The following is a 13099-nucleotide window of genomic DNA, read 5'->3' as shown; positions in this document are numbered from 1 at the left end:
GGTCCCTGGTCCAGAAGCATCAATATCACCTGGAAACTCAGAAGTCCACGTTCTTGGGCTCCACCCTGTACCCACTGAATCTGAGGGTTGGACCTAGTGACATTTTAACAAGCTGTCTAGGTGATTCTGATGCACATTTTAAGCTTGAGAACCCGCTGTAAAGGATGGGACCAGAGCTGATGGTTGGGGGTTGGGGGGATTGTCACATATCGTTATTACTAATACAGATCATTTCGCATATGGCTTATGTAATTGGGAAAGCCCGATTTTTTTTTTTCTTTTTGAGCTGAGTTGGAAGAAACACAGGGCTTATTGAGAAAGAAGGGTCTAGAAGCCTGGCTCTACCATTCACTGTAGTGTTTCTGCGGTTGTTTGGGATAGTAAATTCAGGTCAGGTGTGGTTCAACAGTGCTCCAGATGAATGAATTTTAGACTTTTAGGAAAGAGTGTCATCAGCATGACAGGAGGGTTTGTTAAATGCAGATCTCAAGCCCCACCTAAACCTCCAGAATCCCATAGATTTAATCAGCACATTAAAAAGGCCCCCCCTTATGATTCATGAGTATAGGGTTTAAGAAGTACTTTTAGACTAAAAGCAAGTGAAGTAAGAGGAAGCTAGAATAATATGATAATCCAAAATAGACACATGGCACTCCCTAGTCACTGCCCTCACTTGTACCCACAAGACCAATTAACTGGGAGAGGTTATGTTTAAAGAACCATCTGGAACAAGGTGGGGCAAGACTTTTTCTTGTCGAAGAGGTTTAAGTAATTAGCTTTATTGTTTATAACAGGGACAAATGAAAGTTCCATACACTAAAAGCTCACCTCCAGGATCTTGCTACCTCACAGGCAATGCTGCCAATTTTTTTGGTGTCCGTCCAACTTCCATCTGCTACAATATAAAATCCCCTCTGATATTAGCCCCTGACCCCTTAGAATGAGTCATCTGTTAATGAATAACAGATATGCATACAAGAATCTTAATACAGGAGTTCCTGTCGTGGCTCAACAGCTAACGAACCCGACTAGCATCCATGAGGGCGCGGGTTTGGTCCCTGTCCTCGCTCAGTGGGTTAAGGATCTGGCGTTGCCGCAAGCTGTGGTATAGGTTGCAGACGCGGCTCGGGTCTGACGTTGCTGTGGCGTAGGCCGGCGTCTACAGCTCCAGTCGGACCCCCAGCCTAGGAACCTCCATATGCCGCAGGTGCGGCCCTAAAAAGGCCAAAAAAAAAAAAAGAAATCTGAACATAGAAAGGAGATTAGAATCAAGCCTCCCTTTACTTCCAGCACCAGACAGGAAATCCCAAAGCCCTTAAAGCACCTGCACCCCTCACCGCTCCTTTCACTCCAGAGACGCCCCAAATCCCGCCCCGAGGGAAAAGAAGCCCCGCCCCCGACTGAGGGCCAGCCCCCACGTTTCCGGGTAAGGGGTGACCGCGTGGTTGTCACCAATAACAACCCAGCACTACTCCCGCCCACTGGCTACAGCTCTCGAGCGATGATCGACTACACCAATGGGCCCTTAGAAGTAGTCTGAGCGACAGCCAAAATGACCAATTAATACGAGGTAGGTATGAGTCTAAGGCGGGACTCTGAGTACGGAAGCTGCCCCGAAACAGGAGGAGAGAGGGAAAGACCCGGTGAAAGGGCAAGAGGCAGGTGAGAACCTGGAAGAGCTCAGTAGTCTGAAGCGTGGCGGGAGGAGACAGTATTCCGGGCTGGAAAGGGTGCGGAAGGCTGCAGAAGAAGGGGCTGAGTTCTGGTTGGGGGTGGAGGGAGGGAACGCATTTAAAGGGGCCAAGGCCCGGGCTAAGGTAGATATTTAACGGAACAGGTGCGGTAAAGAGAAGAGACATTTATTTAAAGGCGCAGATGCGCAAGATAGAGCAGACCCTAGAGGAGCCGAGTTCGGCGGACAGAAGACATTTAAAGTGGTAGATGTTCTGGAGGGAACATTTTCAGGAGACTAGAACCGAACCTAGAAAACATAAAAAGAGGTATGGGCTAGGATTTGAGAGCAGATTTATTAAAGGGGCCGGTGTAAAGGAGTCGATTGTCAAGGGCCTAATGAGGAAGACGGTGCACTCCTGCTCTCCCCTATTGTCCTTTCTGGCTCCTCCAGGTTCCCTCGACCCCGGAACCCCTGTTCCCAGGCTATGACCCCCAGTGCCCTGTAGATCTGGCGGGCCCCCCGTGCTTGCGACCCCTATTTTGGGGTCTGGGTGCCTACTGGAGGGCCTTGCGGAGGGGCAGAGAAGGCAGGACCATGGCATCTAGGGCCTGTGAACCTCCCCCAGGGCGCAGCGTGACGGCGGGCATCATCATTGTTGGAGATGAGATCCTCAAGGTGTGTCTGGGACAGAAGAGGGGGGAGGGTGCAGCGTTCTCCTAACACGTTCTGTTAAGGGAGGGTGAACCAGGGTGGGAGCCCCCCTTGCTACAGTAGGGTCCTGGAGTGAGTCCAGTATGTTGCAGGAAGAGTGACCTTTATTTATTCAATTACTCTGCTGAAAAACTTGTAGCAAAGTCCCTATAATTAGCCATGCTGTGTGGGAGGGGAGGAGAGGCTTTAACAGCAATGATGAGGAGGAATTCCGGGTGTGGCACAACGGGATAGGCGGCTGCTTCTCGAGCGCTGGGCCACAGGTTCCAGTCCTGGCTGGCATAGTGGGATACAGTGGGTTAAGGATCCAGATGTGCCGCAGCTGGGCCATAGGTTGCAACTGCTGCTCAGATCTGATCCCTGGCCTGGGAACTCCATATGCAGTGGGGTGGCGGGGAAAAAAAAAAAAAAATGACAAGGAGTCCCATGTATACAGGAGGTATTATTTCAGAGTTATAGCCAACCTAACTGGAAAATGATCCAAGGCATTCAGCAGAGTAGCTAAGTGGGATGGAAGGAAAGTACTAGAAGGGAGAAATCCCTTCTGAATGATCAAGGAAGTCTCATGAGAGGTCACGGTGAGCATCAGGTTCACAGTAGTACTATTACGTGCTTACTAGGGCCTGGAGGCGTGCTTATTACATGGCCTGTGTGGTTTTACTGATCCTCACAACAACCCCATGATGTGGATATTTTTTACTGTCAATATCAATGAATAGATTATGAGACTAAGGCTCAGAGTTGAGAGACTCACCCATGTGGAACAGCAGCTAAAAAGTGGTAGATGGGATTCCAACCCGATTCTCACTCCAGAGTCACCCTTAACCGCTAAACTCTGTGGAGAAGTAGAAGGAGATGGAGCTGGAAAGGAAGAGTGCATACACACCATAGACAGGCGGCCTCGAATATTCTGCAGAGGTATTTGAACTTTATTCTGTACAGGGTTGGAAACAACAAATGGCTTTTGAGCCAAGAGTGATGCAATCACAGTGACACGTTAGGAAGGTTATTCGGGAGGCATGGGGCAGGGCGCTGTGGCTGGATGCCGGGAGCCTGGCCAGGGGTCTGTTGCCACTGTCCAGGTGAAAGGTGCCAAGGACCTGTTTGGTGGCAGGAGGGACAAGAGAAGAGAGCAGATGGAGAGACACATTTCAGAAGTAGAGTTGACAGCATGAAGGGGCTGACTGGCTGTGGACCGTATCTGGGGATGCCATTGACCAAGGTGACAACAGCCTGGGTTGGGGGAAGGATGCCCAGGAAGCACTTGGAACCAGGAGACTGAAGCTGTCAGGGTTGCTGAGGAAGTGGAAGAGCTGTCCACGTACGATTGATAATTGAATCCAGAAGCATAGATGAGGTCAAGGTCAAAGGACAGAGATGGAAGCCCAAGGTGGTTCACATCATCCCTGACTCCACATGGATCTTCCCACTCTTGTGCCCAGTCAGGGCTGGTGTCCCCCCAGGAGCAGAGGGCCCCACCCCCAGGCACATGCAGCCTCCTTCCTTCCCCCTCTGCCCTTCATCCCCACAGCACTGACACACTCGTCTTCCCCACCCCCCCATCTCCCAGGGACACACTCAGGACACCAACACCTACTTTCTGTGCCGGACGCTGCGCTCCCTGGGGGTCCAGGTGTGCCGAGTCTCTGTTGTGCCCGACGAGGTAGCCACCATTGCAGCTGAGGTCACGTCTTTCTCCAGCCGCTTCACCCACGTCCTCACAGCAGGGGGCATCGGCCCCACCCATGATGATGTGACCTTTGAGGCAGTAGCACAGGCCTTTGGGGACCAGCTCAAGCCCCACCCTGAGCTGGAAGCAGCCATCCGAGGCCTAGGAGGGGAAGGCTGGGAGAAGCTGTCGCGGGTGCCCTCCTCTGCCCGCCTGCATTATGGCACAGACCCTCGCACGGGCCGCCCCTTCAGGTTCCCACTGGTCTCTGTCCGAAACGTCTACCTCTTCCCCGGAATTCCGGAGCTGCTGCGGCGGGTGCTGGAGGGGCTCAAGGGACTGTTCCAAAACACGGCTGTTCAGTTCCACTTGCGGGAGCTGTATGTGGCAGCTGACGAGGCCTCGATTGCCCCCATCCTGGCTGAGGCCCAGGCCCACTTTGGGCGCAGGCTTGGCCTGGGTTCCTACCCTGACTGGGGCAGCAACTACTATCAGGTGAAGCTGACACTGGACTCGGAGGAAGAAGGGCCCCTGGAGGAATGCCTGGCCTACCTAACTGCCCGTCTGCCCCAGGGATCGCTGGTCCCCTATGTCCCCAACGCCGTGGAGCAGGCCAGTGAGGAGGTGTACAAACTCACTGAGTCAGGTAGGGGCCAAACCCTTGGTGCCACCCTCAGTCTCAGGAACGCAGGGCTGTTGGAGGCGCCCTGCAGATCCAGGAGAAGATAGATAGTTACAGCTGATGCATTCATTCTCCCAATAAATAGCAATTGAGTACCTGCGTTCACCAACACTGTGGGGTACAGCTTAATAGGACAGAGGGACCCCCTACTCTGGACAGGTAGTTTAACAGGAGCAGTGAATGTTAAACCGGTAACGGTGCATGAGATGTCAGGGGGGCGGGGGGGGGGGGTTCTCCACAGCAAGGAATCAGCCTTAATCTGGTCAGAGCAAGCTTCTCTGGGCGAGTGACATGTAAGCTGAATGATAAGGAGGACTTGGGGAGTTCCTGTTGTGGCTCATTGGGTTAAGAACCCCGACTTGTATCCATGAGGATGCAGGTTTGATCCCTGGCCTCATTAAGGATCCAGCGTTGCTATGGCTGTGGCGTAGGCCAGCAGCTGCAGCCCTGATTCTACCCCCAGCCTGGAAACTTCTATATGCCATGGGTGCAGCCATAAAATGAAATTAAAAAAAAAAAAACGAGGACTTGGTCAGCCCAGGAGGTTGGCACGAGCAATCTGTGAGAGAGGGTCTGAAAGGAAGCCACATGAGGTTTAGGAGAATGGAAAGAAACCAGGACCCCCAGAGGGAAGATACCTGGGGAAGTGAGAGTGCGGTATATGTGTGGCTGAATGGCAGGCAGGAGCATACTGCAGGGCCTGGTGGGCAGATGAAGAAATCTGGAACACTGGAAAGGTATGAAAGGATTTTAAGCAAGGGCAGCTTGGCCCCTGCCCCCACTCTTTGACCCCCATGTGTTTATCTGCCTGATGCCCTCTTCCCTGCCTGCCTGGCAGGGTCTTCTCTGGGGCGAAAGGTGGCGGGCGCCCTACAGATCATTGAGACTGCCCTGGCTCGGTACAGCCTCACCCAGCTCTGTGTGGGCTTCAACGGAGGCAAGGACTGCACCGCCCTCCTGCACCTCTTCCACGCCGCTGTGCAGAGGTGAGCTCCACCACTGCAGGGAAGACCCAGAGAGAGATCTGCCCCGTGTTCTAGTTCCCCATCCCGAGGAGCAGGGAGGAAAGGGGGTGTCTGGGTGGGGTTTGGGAGGGAGGTGGCCATAGTGACCTCTGAGTTCCATCCTCACCGTATTTACTGAGCATCTGATATGTGCCTGGCCCTGGAGATGGATGGATGTACAAGCCACCGTCCCTGACCACGGGGAGGTCACGGTCCTGTGGAGAGGCAAGGCTTACATACCGGAAACGGGTGTGCACTCCAGATTCGAGGGGTGGGAGATCAGAGTGGGCTTTCCCAGAGGAAGTGGGTTCTGATGGATGGGCAGGACGAAGCAAGGGGAGAAGGGGAGGGTGTGCTTTCCAAGGGCCAAAGGGAACAGGGCAAGCTCTGCAGAGCGTGTCCTTACCCATGCTGACAAGCCTCTGGATTCTGCCCCCTCCCCAGGAAACACCCTGATGCTCGAGAGCCCCTCCAGATTCTCTATATCCGCAGCATCTCCCCTTTCCCCGAGCTGGAGCAGTTTCTACAGGACACCATCAAGAGGTACCAGGGCTTGGAGGTCTGGGTTCCATGAGGGGCTTGGCGGGACCCACTCCTGATCCCCGCCACTCCCCCTCAGGTACAATCTACAGGTGCTGGAGGCTGAGGGTGACATGAAGCAGGCCCTGAGCGAGCTGCAGGCACGGCACCCCCAGCTGGAGGCTGTCCTGATGGGCACGCGGCGCACGGACCCCTATTCCTGCAGCCTCTGCCCCTTCAGCCCCACCGACCCAGGCTGGCCTTCGTTCATGCGCATCAACCCGCTGCTGGTATGGGGAAGAGGATGTGTCACCCCCCCCACCTTCTCATGTCCCCTAGCAGTCATTGCACCCTGGCTTCCTGAGGTGGAGGAGGTTAGACCCTGGGGCTTAATGCGATGGCCCCATCATCTCAGGAAGGCTGTGCTATTTGTTCATTCAGCCCTTTGACCAAATTTTCTCAAGCACTAATTCCAGGGCAGGCATCGTGCTTTCTCCTATAGACAGAACAATGACTTAGCCCTGCCCCATCCAGCAGGGTGGCCATTAGCCATTGGTTTACACTCAAATTGTAATTAATTAAAGGGAAATACAAATTACTAAAAAAAAAAAAAAAACTGAATTGTATGCTTTAAAAGGGTGAATTTCATGGCCTGTGAATTATATCTCAATAATTTTAATTAAATACAATTCACAGTTCCTTCTTTCATGTGCACTAGCCACATGGCAAGCGACCACCGTGTCAGCACAGATACCAAACATCGCCATCATCGCAGAGAGTTCTGGACAGCACAGGCCCACACAGACGTGGCCCCTCCCTGTCCTCCTGGAACGTACATGCCAGGGGAGAGGACAGGACGAAGGCCTTGTCTCTCTCACTGGTTGGCCTACACAGAACGAGATGTACCAGAGAATCAGAGGGCAGGCCCTCCCTCAGAGGCCAAGGGACCAGAAGAGCCCAGGGGCCGGGGGCAGGTGTGGGAGCGGCGAGTATTTGTGACTCTTCTCTGACTCTCTGACCTCCCAGGACTGGACCTACAGAGACATCTGGGACTTTCTGAGGCAGCTGTTTGTCCCGTACTGTATCCTGTATGACCGAGGGTAAGGGTGTTGGGAGGGTGAGGATGGGCGCGTGGAAGCCTGAGGGTGCCGCCACCAGGAGAGCTGCACCCCGCGCACTCACGCGTGCCCTTCATTCCCCCCACTCCAGCTACACGTCACTGGGCAGCCGGGAGAACACCGTGCGGAACCCAGCCCTGAAGTGCCTGAGCCCCGGAGGACAGGCCACCTACCGCCCGGCCTACCTGCTGGAGAACGAAGACGAGGAGCGGAACTCCCGCACATGACCTCCCACCGCTGCCCCTCCTAGGCAGCAGGGAAGGCAGCTGTCCTGGGGTGTAACGTGTCAATAAACCGTCTCTCCTATGCCTCTTGCCCTGGCTGTGTCTTCCTGCTTCCGGGGGACAGGAGAAGCAGGAGTGGGCCAGGCCCTGGCAGCTCGGGGCCTGCAGTGCTCTCTCTAAGGGGCCGGGGGTGGGGTCGGGGGGGTGGTAAGGATAGAGCCGGCCTGAAAGGAGCTCTCACTGATCATTTTCAGCACCAGCTTCGGCAGGAGCAGGGAGCGGTGCCAACCCCTGGGGGAAGGGACCGCCAGATATGGCATCCTGGGTTTCAAGGCCCAAGGCTGGAAGAAGGGAAGCTGAGCTGGCCTGGCTGTGGAGGATGAAAGATGCAGTAGCCAGGCCCTCCTCTTAAACCCCACCCGCCATCCCTGGGCACAGGGGCTGACTCAGCCCATTCTCTGGCCCAGAACCTTCCCTGTGCTAGACCCTGGGGCCTTTGTCCCAGTCATGAGGTCTGAAGGGGGTGGGGACAATATTGATAAAAGGCACTAGAAGCAGCTCCCACACCCTTCCTCAGAGCTGCTGCCCACATGCAGCCCCGGACACAGCCCCTAGCCCAGGCCCTACCCTTCTCCCTTGGAGCGGTCCTGCGAGACACTGGACTCCGGGTGCCCGTCATGAAGATGGGCACAGGATGGGAGAGCCTGCAGCGGACCCTGAAGGAAGTCGCCTACATCCTCCTCTGCTGCTGGTGTATCAAAGAGCTGCTGGATTAATGGCAGCAGGGATCTGTCTACCCGCCGGCACCATGGCCGGCAGCGCTCAGGTGGGCAAGGCAAGCCAGAGAAACAGGAGGCCTGGCTGCAGCTTCTGTGGCAGAGCCTGCCTCTCAGCTTCCCATTCTCTTTTTCAGCACCCAGCCCAGCCCCCATCAAGACTCCTGGGGCCTGCTGCGCCTGACCAAGCATGGGCCGCAAGCAGCCAGTGACCTGTGATCCTGCTTTGAGTCCGTGCCACCTGTCAGACCCGCCTCATCTCTGGGCTTCCATTCCCAGCCCCCACCTCCGGTGCACCTCCGGAGGCGCACAGGAGCTTGGCCTGCTGGCTAGGACCCCAGTCAGACCTGGCACTCCTCCAAGCCTGGCACAGTGAGCCCACCAGCCCAGATGGCTGATCTTACCACACCCTCTCGGTACCAGGAATGGGCTGCTCCCCCAGCATCTCTGCTTGAGAATCACTGAACTTTATATACAATAAATAGGCCTTGAGACTGAAAGTTCTAAATATCTACAGGGGAATCAGAAAAAGTCAGCACTGAAGAGTCTGGGAGCCAGGGTGGGAAGGAGGTTGTCCTGGACAGAACGGACAGAAAGTCAGGTTTCCTGACTCACTGGTGCCTGGGTGGGGAGGGTGGAGGGTGGAAAGGCCAGGTTCCTCCCAACGTGTAGATAGGGAGGAGTCCAGCCTGGGTGGGGTCTTCTTCTTGAGGCGCTGCTGTGGGGACGGGGAACTGAAATAGAAGACCTGGTCTGGCCAGCTCCCTACCCCTGAAGATTTGGGAAAAGCACTGAGCTGATGCTGGTCCCCAGTTTACAGAGGAAGTCAGGCTCTGCTGCTCCAGCTCACACACAAGGCAGCAAAAGAAAGCCACACGGGTCCCTCAGGCTTATGACAGTACATGGGACACAAACAGCCAGCATGAGCCACACTGTCTCTTTGCTTCCCCTTGGCAGCCACCGACACATGCTCTCCCTGAATCACTCCCAGTGGTAGGTACACACCAGCCATCTTGCTTCTTCTGTACATCCTCTTGCTTCTGGCTACTGACGTGCCCACTCACAGCCCCCCATGACCACAGAGCCAGTGAGAAGGCTTATTCATCTTTTGGTTTTGTTTTCAATTTGTTTGTTTGTTTTGCCATTTCTTGGGCTGCTCCAATGGCATACGGAGGTTCCCAGGCTCGGGGTCCAATTGGAGCTGTAGCCACCGGCCTACGCCAGAGCTACAGCAACGCGGGACCCGAGCCATCTCTGCAACCTACACCACAGCTCACGGCAATGCCAGATCCCTAACCCACTGAACCATGCCAGGGATCAAACCCACAACCTCATGGTTCCTGGTCAAATTTATTAACCACTGAGCCAAGAAGGGAACTCCGCGAGAGGGCTTATTCAGAGTGTCCCCGGGCTCTACCCAGGGACCTGGATATTGCCCTCCCCTCCCCTTCTTCTCTTAGGACACCGGCCTAGAGGTGGTGTGTGTGGTGGCCCTCGCCTACTGCCAGGGACCAGCTCATCCACACACTTCTGAGTTAACTCCTTTTTCTCTGTTTTTGGTTTTTTGTTTTTGGTTTTTTTGGTTTAGGTAATATATGCCTAGAGTAAAGGATTCCGAGAGTAAAAGATATCTCCCTCCCACATCTATTCCCCCAGCTCTCCTCCCTGGAGGTAACCATGGTGACCAGTTTCTTGGGCAGCATTCCGGAGATCGTCTCTACTGCATTTTCATTCATTCATTTTTTTCTTTTTTGCCCCCCCCCCCACCACACACAAACAGCATATGGAAGTTCCCAGGCCAGGGATCAAATTCAAGCTGCAGCCGTGACCCACATCACAGGTGTGGCCATGCTAGGTCTCTAACCCACTGTGCCCTGGCAGAAACTCCTCATTTTTCTTTTTTAGTTTTGTTTTTTTTTTTAAGTGTGGTTGATTTATAATATTAGGTCCAGGTGTACAACATAGTGATTCAAAATTTTTAGACATTATAATCCATTTAGAAGTACCTGTTGTGGGGAGTTCCCGTCGTGGCGCAATGGTTAACGAATCCGACTAGGAACCATGAGGTTGCGGGTTCGGTCCCTGCCCTTGCTCAGTGGGTTAACGATCCGGCGTTGCCGTGAGCTGTGGTGTAGGTTGCAGACGCGGCTCGGATCCTGCGTTGCTGTGGCTCTGGCGTAGGCCAGTGGCTACAGCTCCGATTCGACCCCTAGCCTGGGAACCTCCATATGCCGCGGGAGCGGCCCAAAGAAATAGCAAAAAGACAAAAAATAAATAAATAAATAAATAAATAAAAAATAAAAAAAGGAAGTACCTGTTGTGGCACAGCGGGTTGACGATCCAATGTTGTCTCTGCGGCAGTGCGGGTTCGATTTCCAGCCCAGCACAGAAGTTTAAGGACCCAGTTTTTTTTTGTTTTTTGTTTTTTGTTTTTTGTTTTGCCACCCCACAACATATGGAGTTCCCAGGCCAGGGACCAGATCCGAGCCACAGTTGTGACCTATGCCACAGAAGCAAAGCCAGATCCTTTAACCCTCTGTGCCAGGCCAGGGATGGAACCACATTCTGTCACTGCAGAGATGCCTCCAATCCCATTCCACCACAGAACTCCAAAGCCAGGAGTTGCAAGGATCCAGCTTTGAGGATCCAGCATTGCCGCAGGTGTGGCATAGGTGTGGCTTGGGTAATCCCTGGCCCAGGAACTTCCGTATGCCATGGGTGTGGTCAAAAAATAAATTAATTAAAAATAAAGTTATTATAGGCGTTCCCTTGGAGTGCAGCAGGTTAGGGATCCAGCATTGTCACTGCAGTGGCTCGGGTCTGCTGCTGTGGCTCAGGTTTGATCCCTGGCCCAGGAACTTCCACATGCTGTAGGCATGGCCAAAAAAAAAAAAAAGTTATTAAAAATATTGGCTACATTCCCTATGCTGTACAATATATTCCTGTAGTTTATTTATTTTACACATAGTAGTTTGTACTTTAATCTCCTGCCTCTGTCTTGCCCCTCCCCACTTCCCTCTCCACTAGTAATCACTAGTTTGTTCTCTATATCTGTGGATCAACTTCTGTTCTCTTATATTCATTCATTTTATTTTTTAGACTCCACATATAAGTGATAACATACAGAATTTATCTTTCTCTGTCAGACATTTCATTAAGCATAATACCTTCCAGGTCCATCCACGTTGTTCCAAATGGCAAAACATCCATTCATTCATTTAACCAACATCAAGCATCTGCTATATGCCAATCTGGCTGCTTTGAATATAGCAGTGAACAAAACAGATCCCTGTATTCATGGAACTTACATTTCTGGTGGCGAGAAAGAGAAGATAAAACATAAATATTAAAAAAATACTTTGAGGAGTTCCCGTCTTGGCGCAGCAGAAACAAATCCAATTAGGGACCATGAGGTTGCAGGTTCAATCCCTGGCCACGATCAGTGGGTTAAGGATCCAGTGTTGCCGTGAGCTGTGGTGTAGTCACAGACGTGGCTCAGATTCTGCATTGCTGTGGCTGTGGTGTAGGCCAGCAGCAAGAGCTCCAATTGGAGCCCTAGCCTGGGAACTTCCACATGCCGTGACTGCAGCCCTAAAAAGACAAAAGACAAAAAAAAAGTACATTGATATTATTAGGTGATAGGAGCTAAGTAAAAAGAAAAAGTCGAGTTAGGGATAAGAGTCTGCGCAGGCCAAGTAGGCCACGGTAAGGACTTGAGATTTTATGCTGATGGAAATGAGGAACTATGGCAGGTGGTTGAGCATGAACTAGTTTTTTATTTAAAAGGCTCACACTGGCGTTCTCTTGTGGCACAGCAGCTTAAGGATCTGGCATTGTCACTGCAGAGGCTTGGCTGGGAGCCGTGGCACGGGTTCAATCACTGGCCTGGGACCTTTTGAATTCTGCGGGCACACACCCACCCCCAAAAAAGAAAAAGGCCTCACCCTGGCTGCTGGGTTGAGGATAGACGTTAGGGGGGAAAGGGCAGAATAGGAGAGGCCTTTTAGGAGGTAATGGGCACCATTCACAGTTGGGGCCAGACACATCGGTGGCTCAGAGCTTAGAGCAAGAGCAGTGGTGAGAAGTGACTGCATTCTGCATATACGTAGCCTTCTAGTTGACAACATAATTTACTGCACCTTGTTCTGCACCTTGCTGTTTGCCCTTCATATACCTTGTACAGGATTCCACTTCAGTATATTTATAGCCTGCACATTCTTTTTTACAGCAGTATGGTACTCTACGGTACCTAAAGTTATTTCTTATCCCTGGCAGCCTCTCTTTAGGCATCCATAAAATGCAAGTCATTGCTCTTGCCTGGTCCCTTCAGAGCCGCATTCTTGCCCCAGGGCACAGGCAGTGAGAAGGTCCTGGATCCAACCAGAGGTGAGTGGTAGAGGTAGACCCAGAATGCATCTCCCCACCGGAATCTGGACTTCCCTCTCCCTCTCACAGCCTGCACCCTCCTCAGCCAGCTCCAGCCCTTCCCTGACTCAAGCTCTGGTCCTCTGCCTCCTTTTCCTTTCTTAGACCTCACTCCCACCAAGCGGAGGCAGTGCCTGGAGGTAGATCCTGGAGTCTGAGAGTTCTGAGCACAGGGCTTTGGCCAGGGGAGGGGCCATCTGGTGAAGGCCGCTGGGGAAGTGGAGGTGGAGGACGGCAGGGTCCAGGGCTGTGGTCTGTGGCAGGACAGGTGGTAGGGAACTGAAGGAGGGAGAGAA

The 13099-nt window shown here is 53.1% G+C and overlaps 2 protein-coding genes and 1 long non-coding RNA gene across 4 annotated transcripts; 2 read left to right on the top strand and 1 right to left on the bottom strand.

The window, feature by feature from the left end:
• The first annotated feature begins 1586 nt into the window (after positions 1-1586).
• Positions 1587-7684, top strand: FLAD1 (flavin adenine dinucleotide synthetase 1). 2 transcript variants are annotated; one of them, XM_047784429.1, is made up of 8 exons: positions 1587-1662; positions 2126-2350; positions 3957-4701; positions 5576-5723; positions 6186-6284; positions 6361-6550; positions 7287-7360; positions 7470-7684. In XM_047784429.1, exons 2-8 carry the CDS (start codon positions 2270-2272, stop codon positions 7603-7605), a joined length of 1473 nt encoding a protein of 490 aa, XP_047640385.1. In that variant the 5' UTR covers positions 1587-1662; positions 2126-2269; the 3' UTR covers positions 7606-7684. The 2 variants fall into 2 exon arrangements, with proteins under 2 accessions (XP_047640385.1, XP_047640386.1); XM_047784430.1 differs by lacking the exon at positions 1587-1662 and adding an exon at positions 1708-1730.
• LOC125129588 (uncharacterized) lies at positions 3293-4045 on the bottom strand. Its single transcript, XR_007135512.1, has 2 exons — positions 3984-4045; positions 3293-3486 (listed from the first exon to the last, which is right to left on the bottom strand). It is a non-coding gene; the product is annotated as an uncharacterized LOC125129588 (long non-coding RNA).
• Positions 7685-7940: 256 nt separating the features above from the next.
• On the top strand, positions 7941-8878 carry LENEP (lens epithelial protein). Its single transcript, XM_047784431.1, has 2 exons — positions 7941-8428; positions 8516-8878. Exon 1 carries the CDS (start codon positions 8193-8195, stop codon positions 8376-8378), a length of 186 nt encoding a protein of 61 aa, XP_047640387.1. The 5' UTR covers positions 7941-8192; the 3' UTR covers positions 8379-8428; positions 8516-8878.
• The last annotated feature ends 4221 nt before the right edge of the window (positions 8879-13099 follow it).

Source organism: Phacochoerus africanus, chromosome 6, assembly GCF_016906955.1.
Source record: "Phacochoerus africanus isolate WHEZ1 chromosome 6, ROS_Pafr_v1, whole genome shotgun sequence".
Classification (NCBI taxonomy): Eukaryota; Metazoa; Chordata; class Mammalia; order Artiodactyla; family Suidae; genus Phacochoerus; species Phacochoerus africanus.
Note: the sequence above shows the minus strand (reverse complement) of the source record. Positions and strands in the feature narration are given on the sequence as shown.

Bases quoted from the DNA above. Each gene is read 5' to 3' on its own strand.
- FLAD1 (XM_047784429.1), top strand. From the start codon at position 2,270: ATGGCATCTAGGGCCTGTGAACCTCCCCCAGGGCGCAGCGTGACGGCG. The intron at 2,351-3,956 runs GTGTGTCTGGGA...CCCATCTCCCAG, and splicing joins TTGGAGATGAGATCCTCAAG to GGACACACTCAGGACACCAA. The intron at 6,285-6,360 runs GTACCAGGGCTT...ACTCCCCCTCAG, and splicing joins CTACAGGACACCATCAAGAG to GTACAATCTACAGGTGCTGG.
- LENEP (XM_047784431.1), top strand. From the start codon at position 8,193: ATGCAGCCCCGGACACAGCCCCTAGCCCAGGCCCTACCCTTCTCCCTT.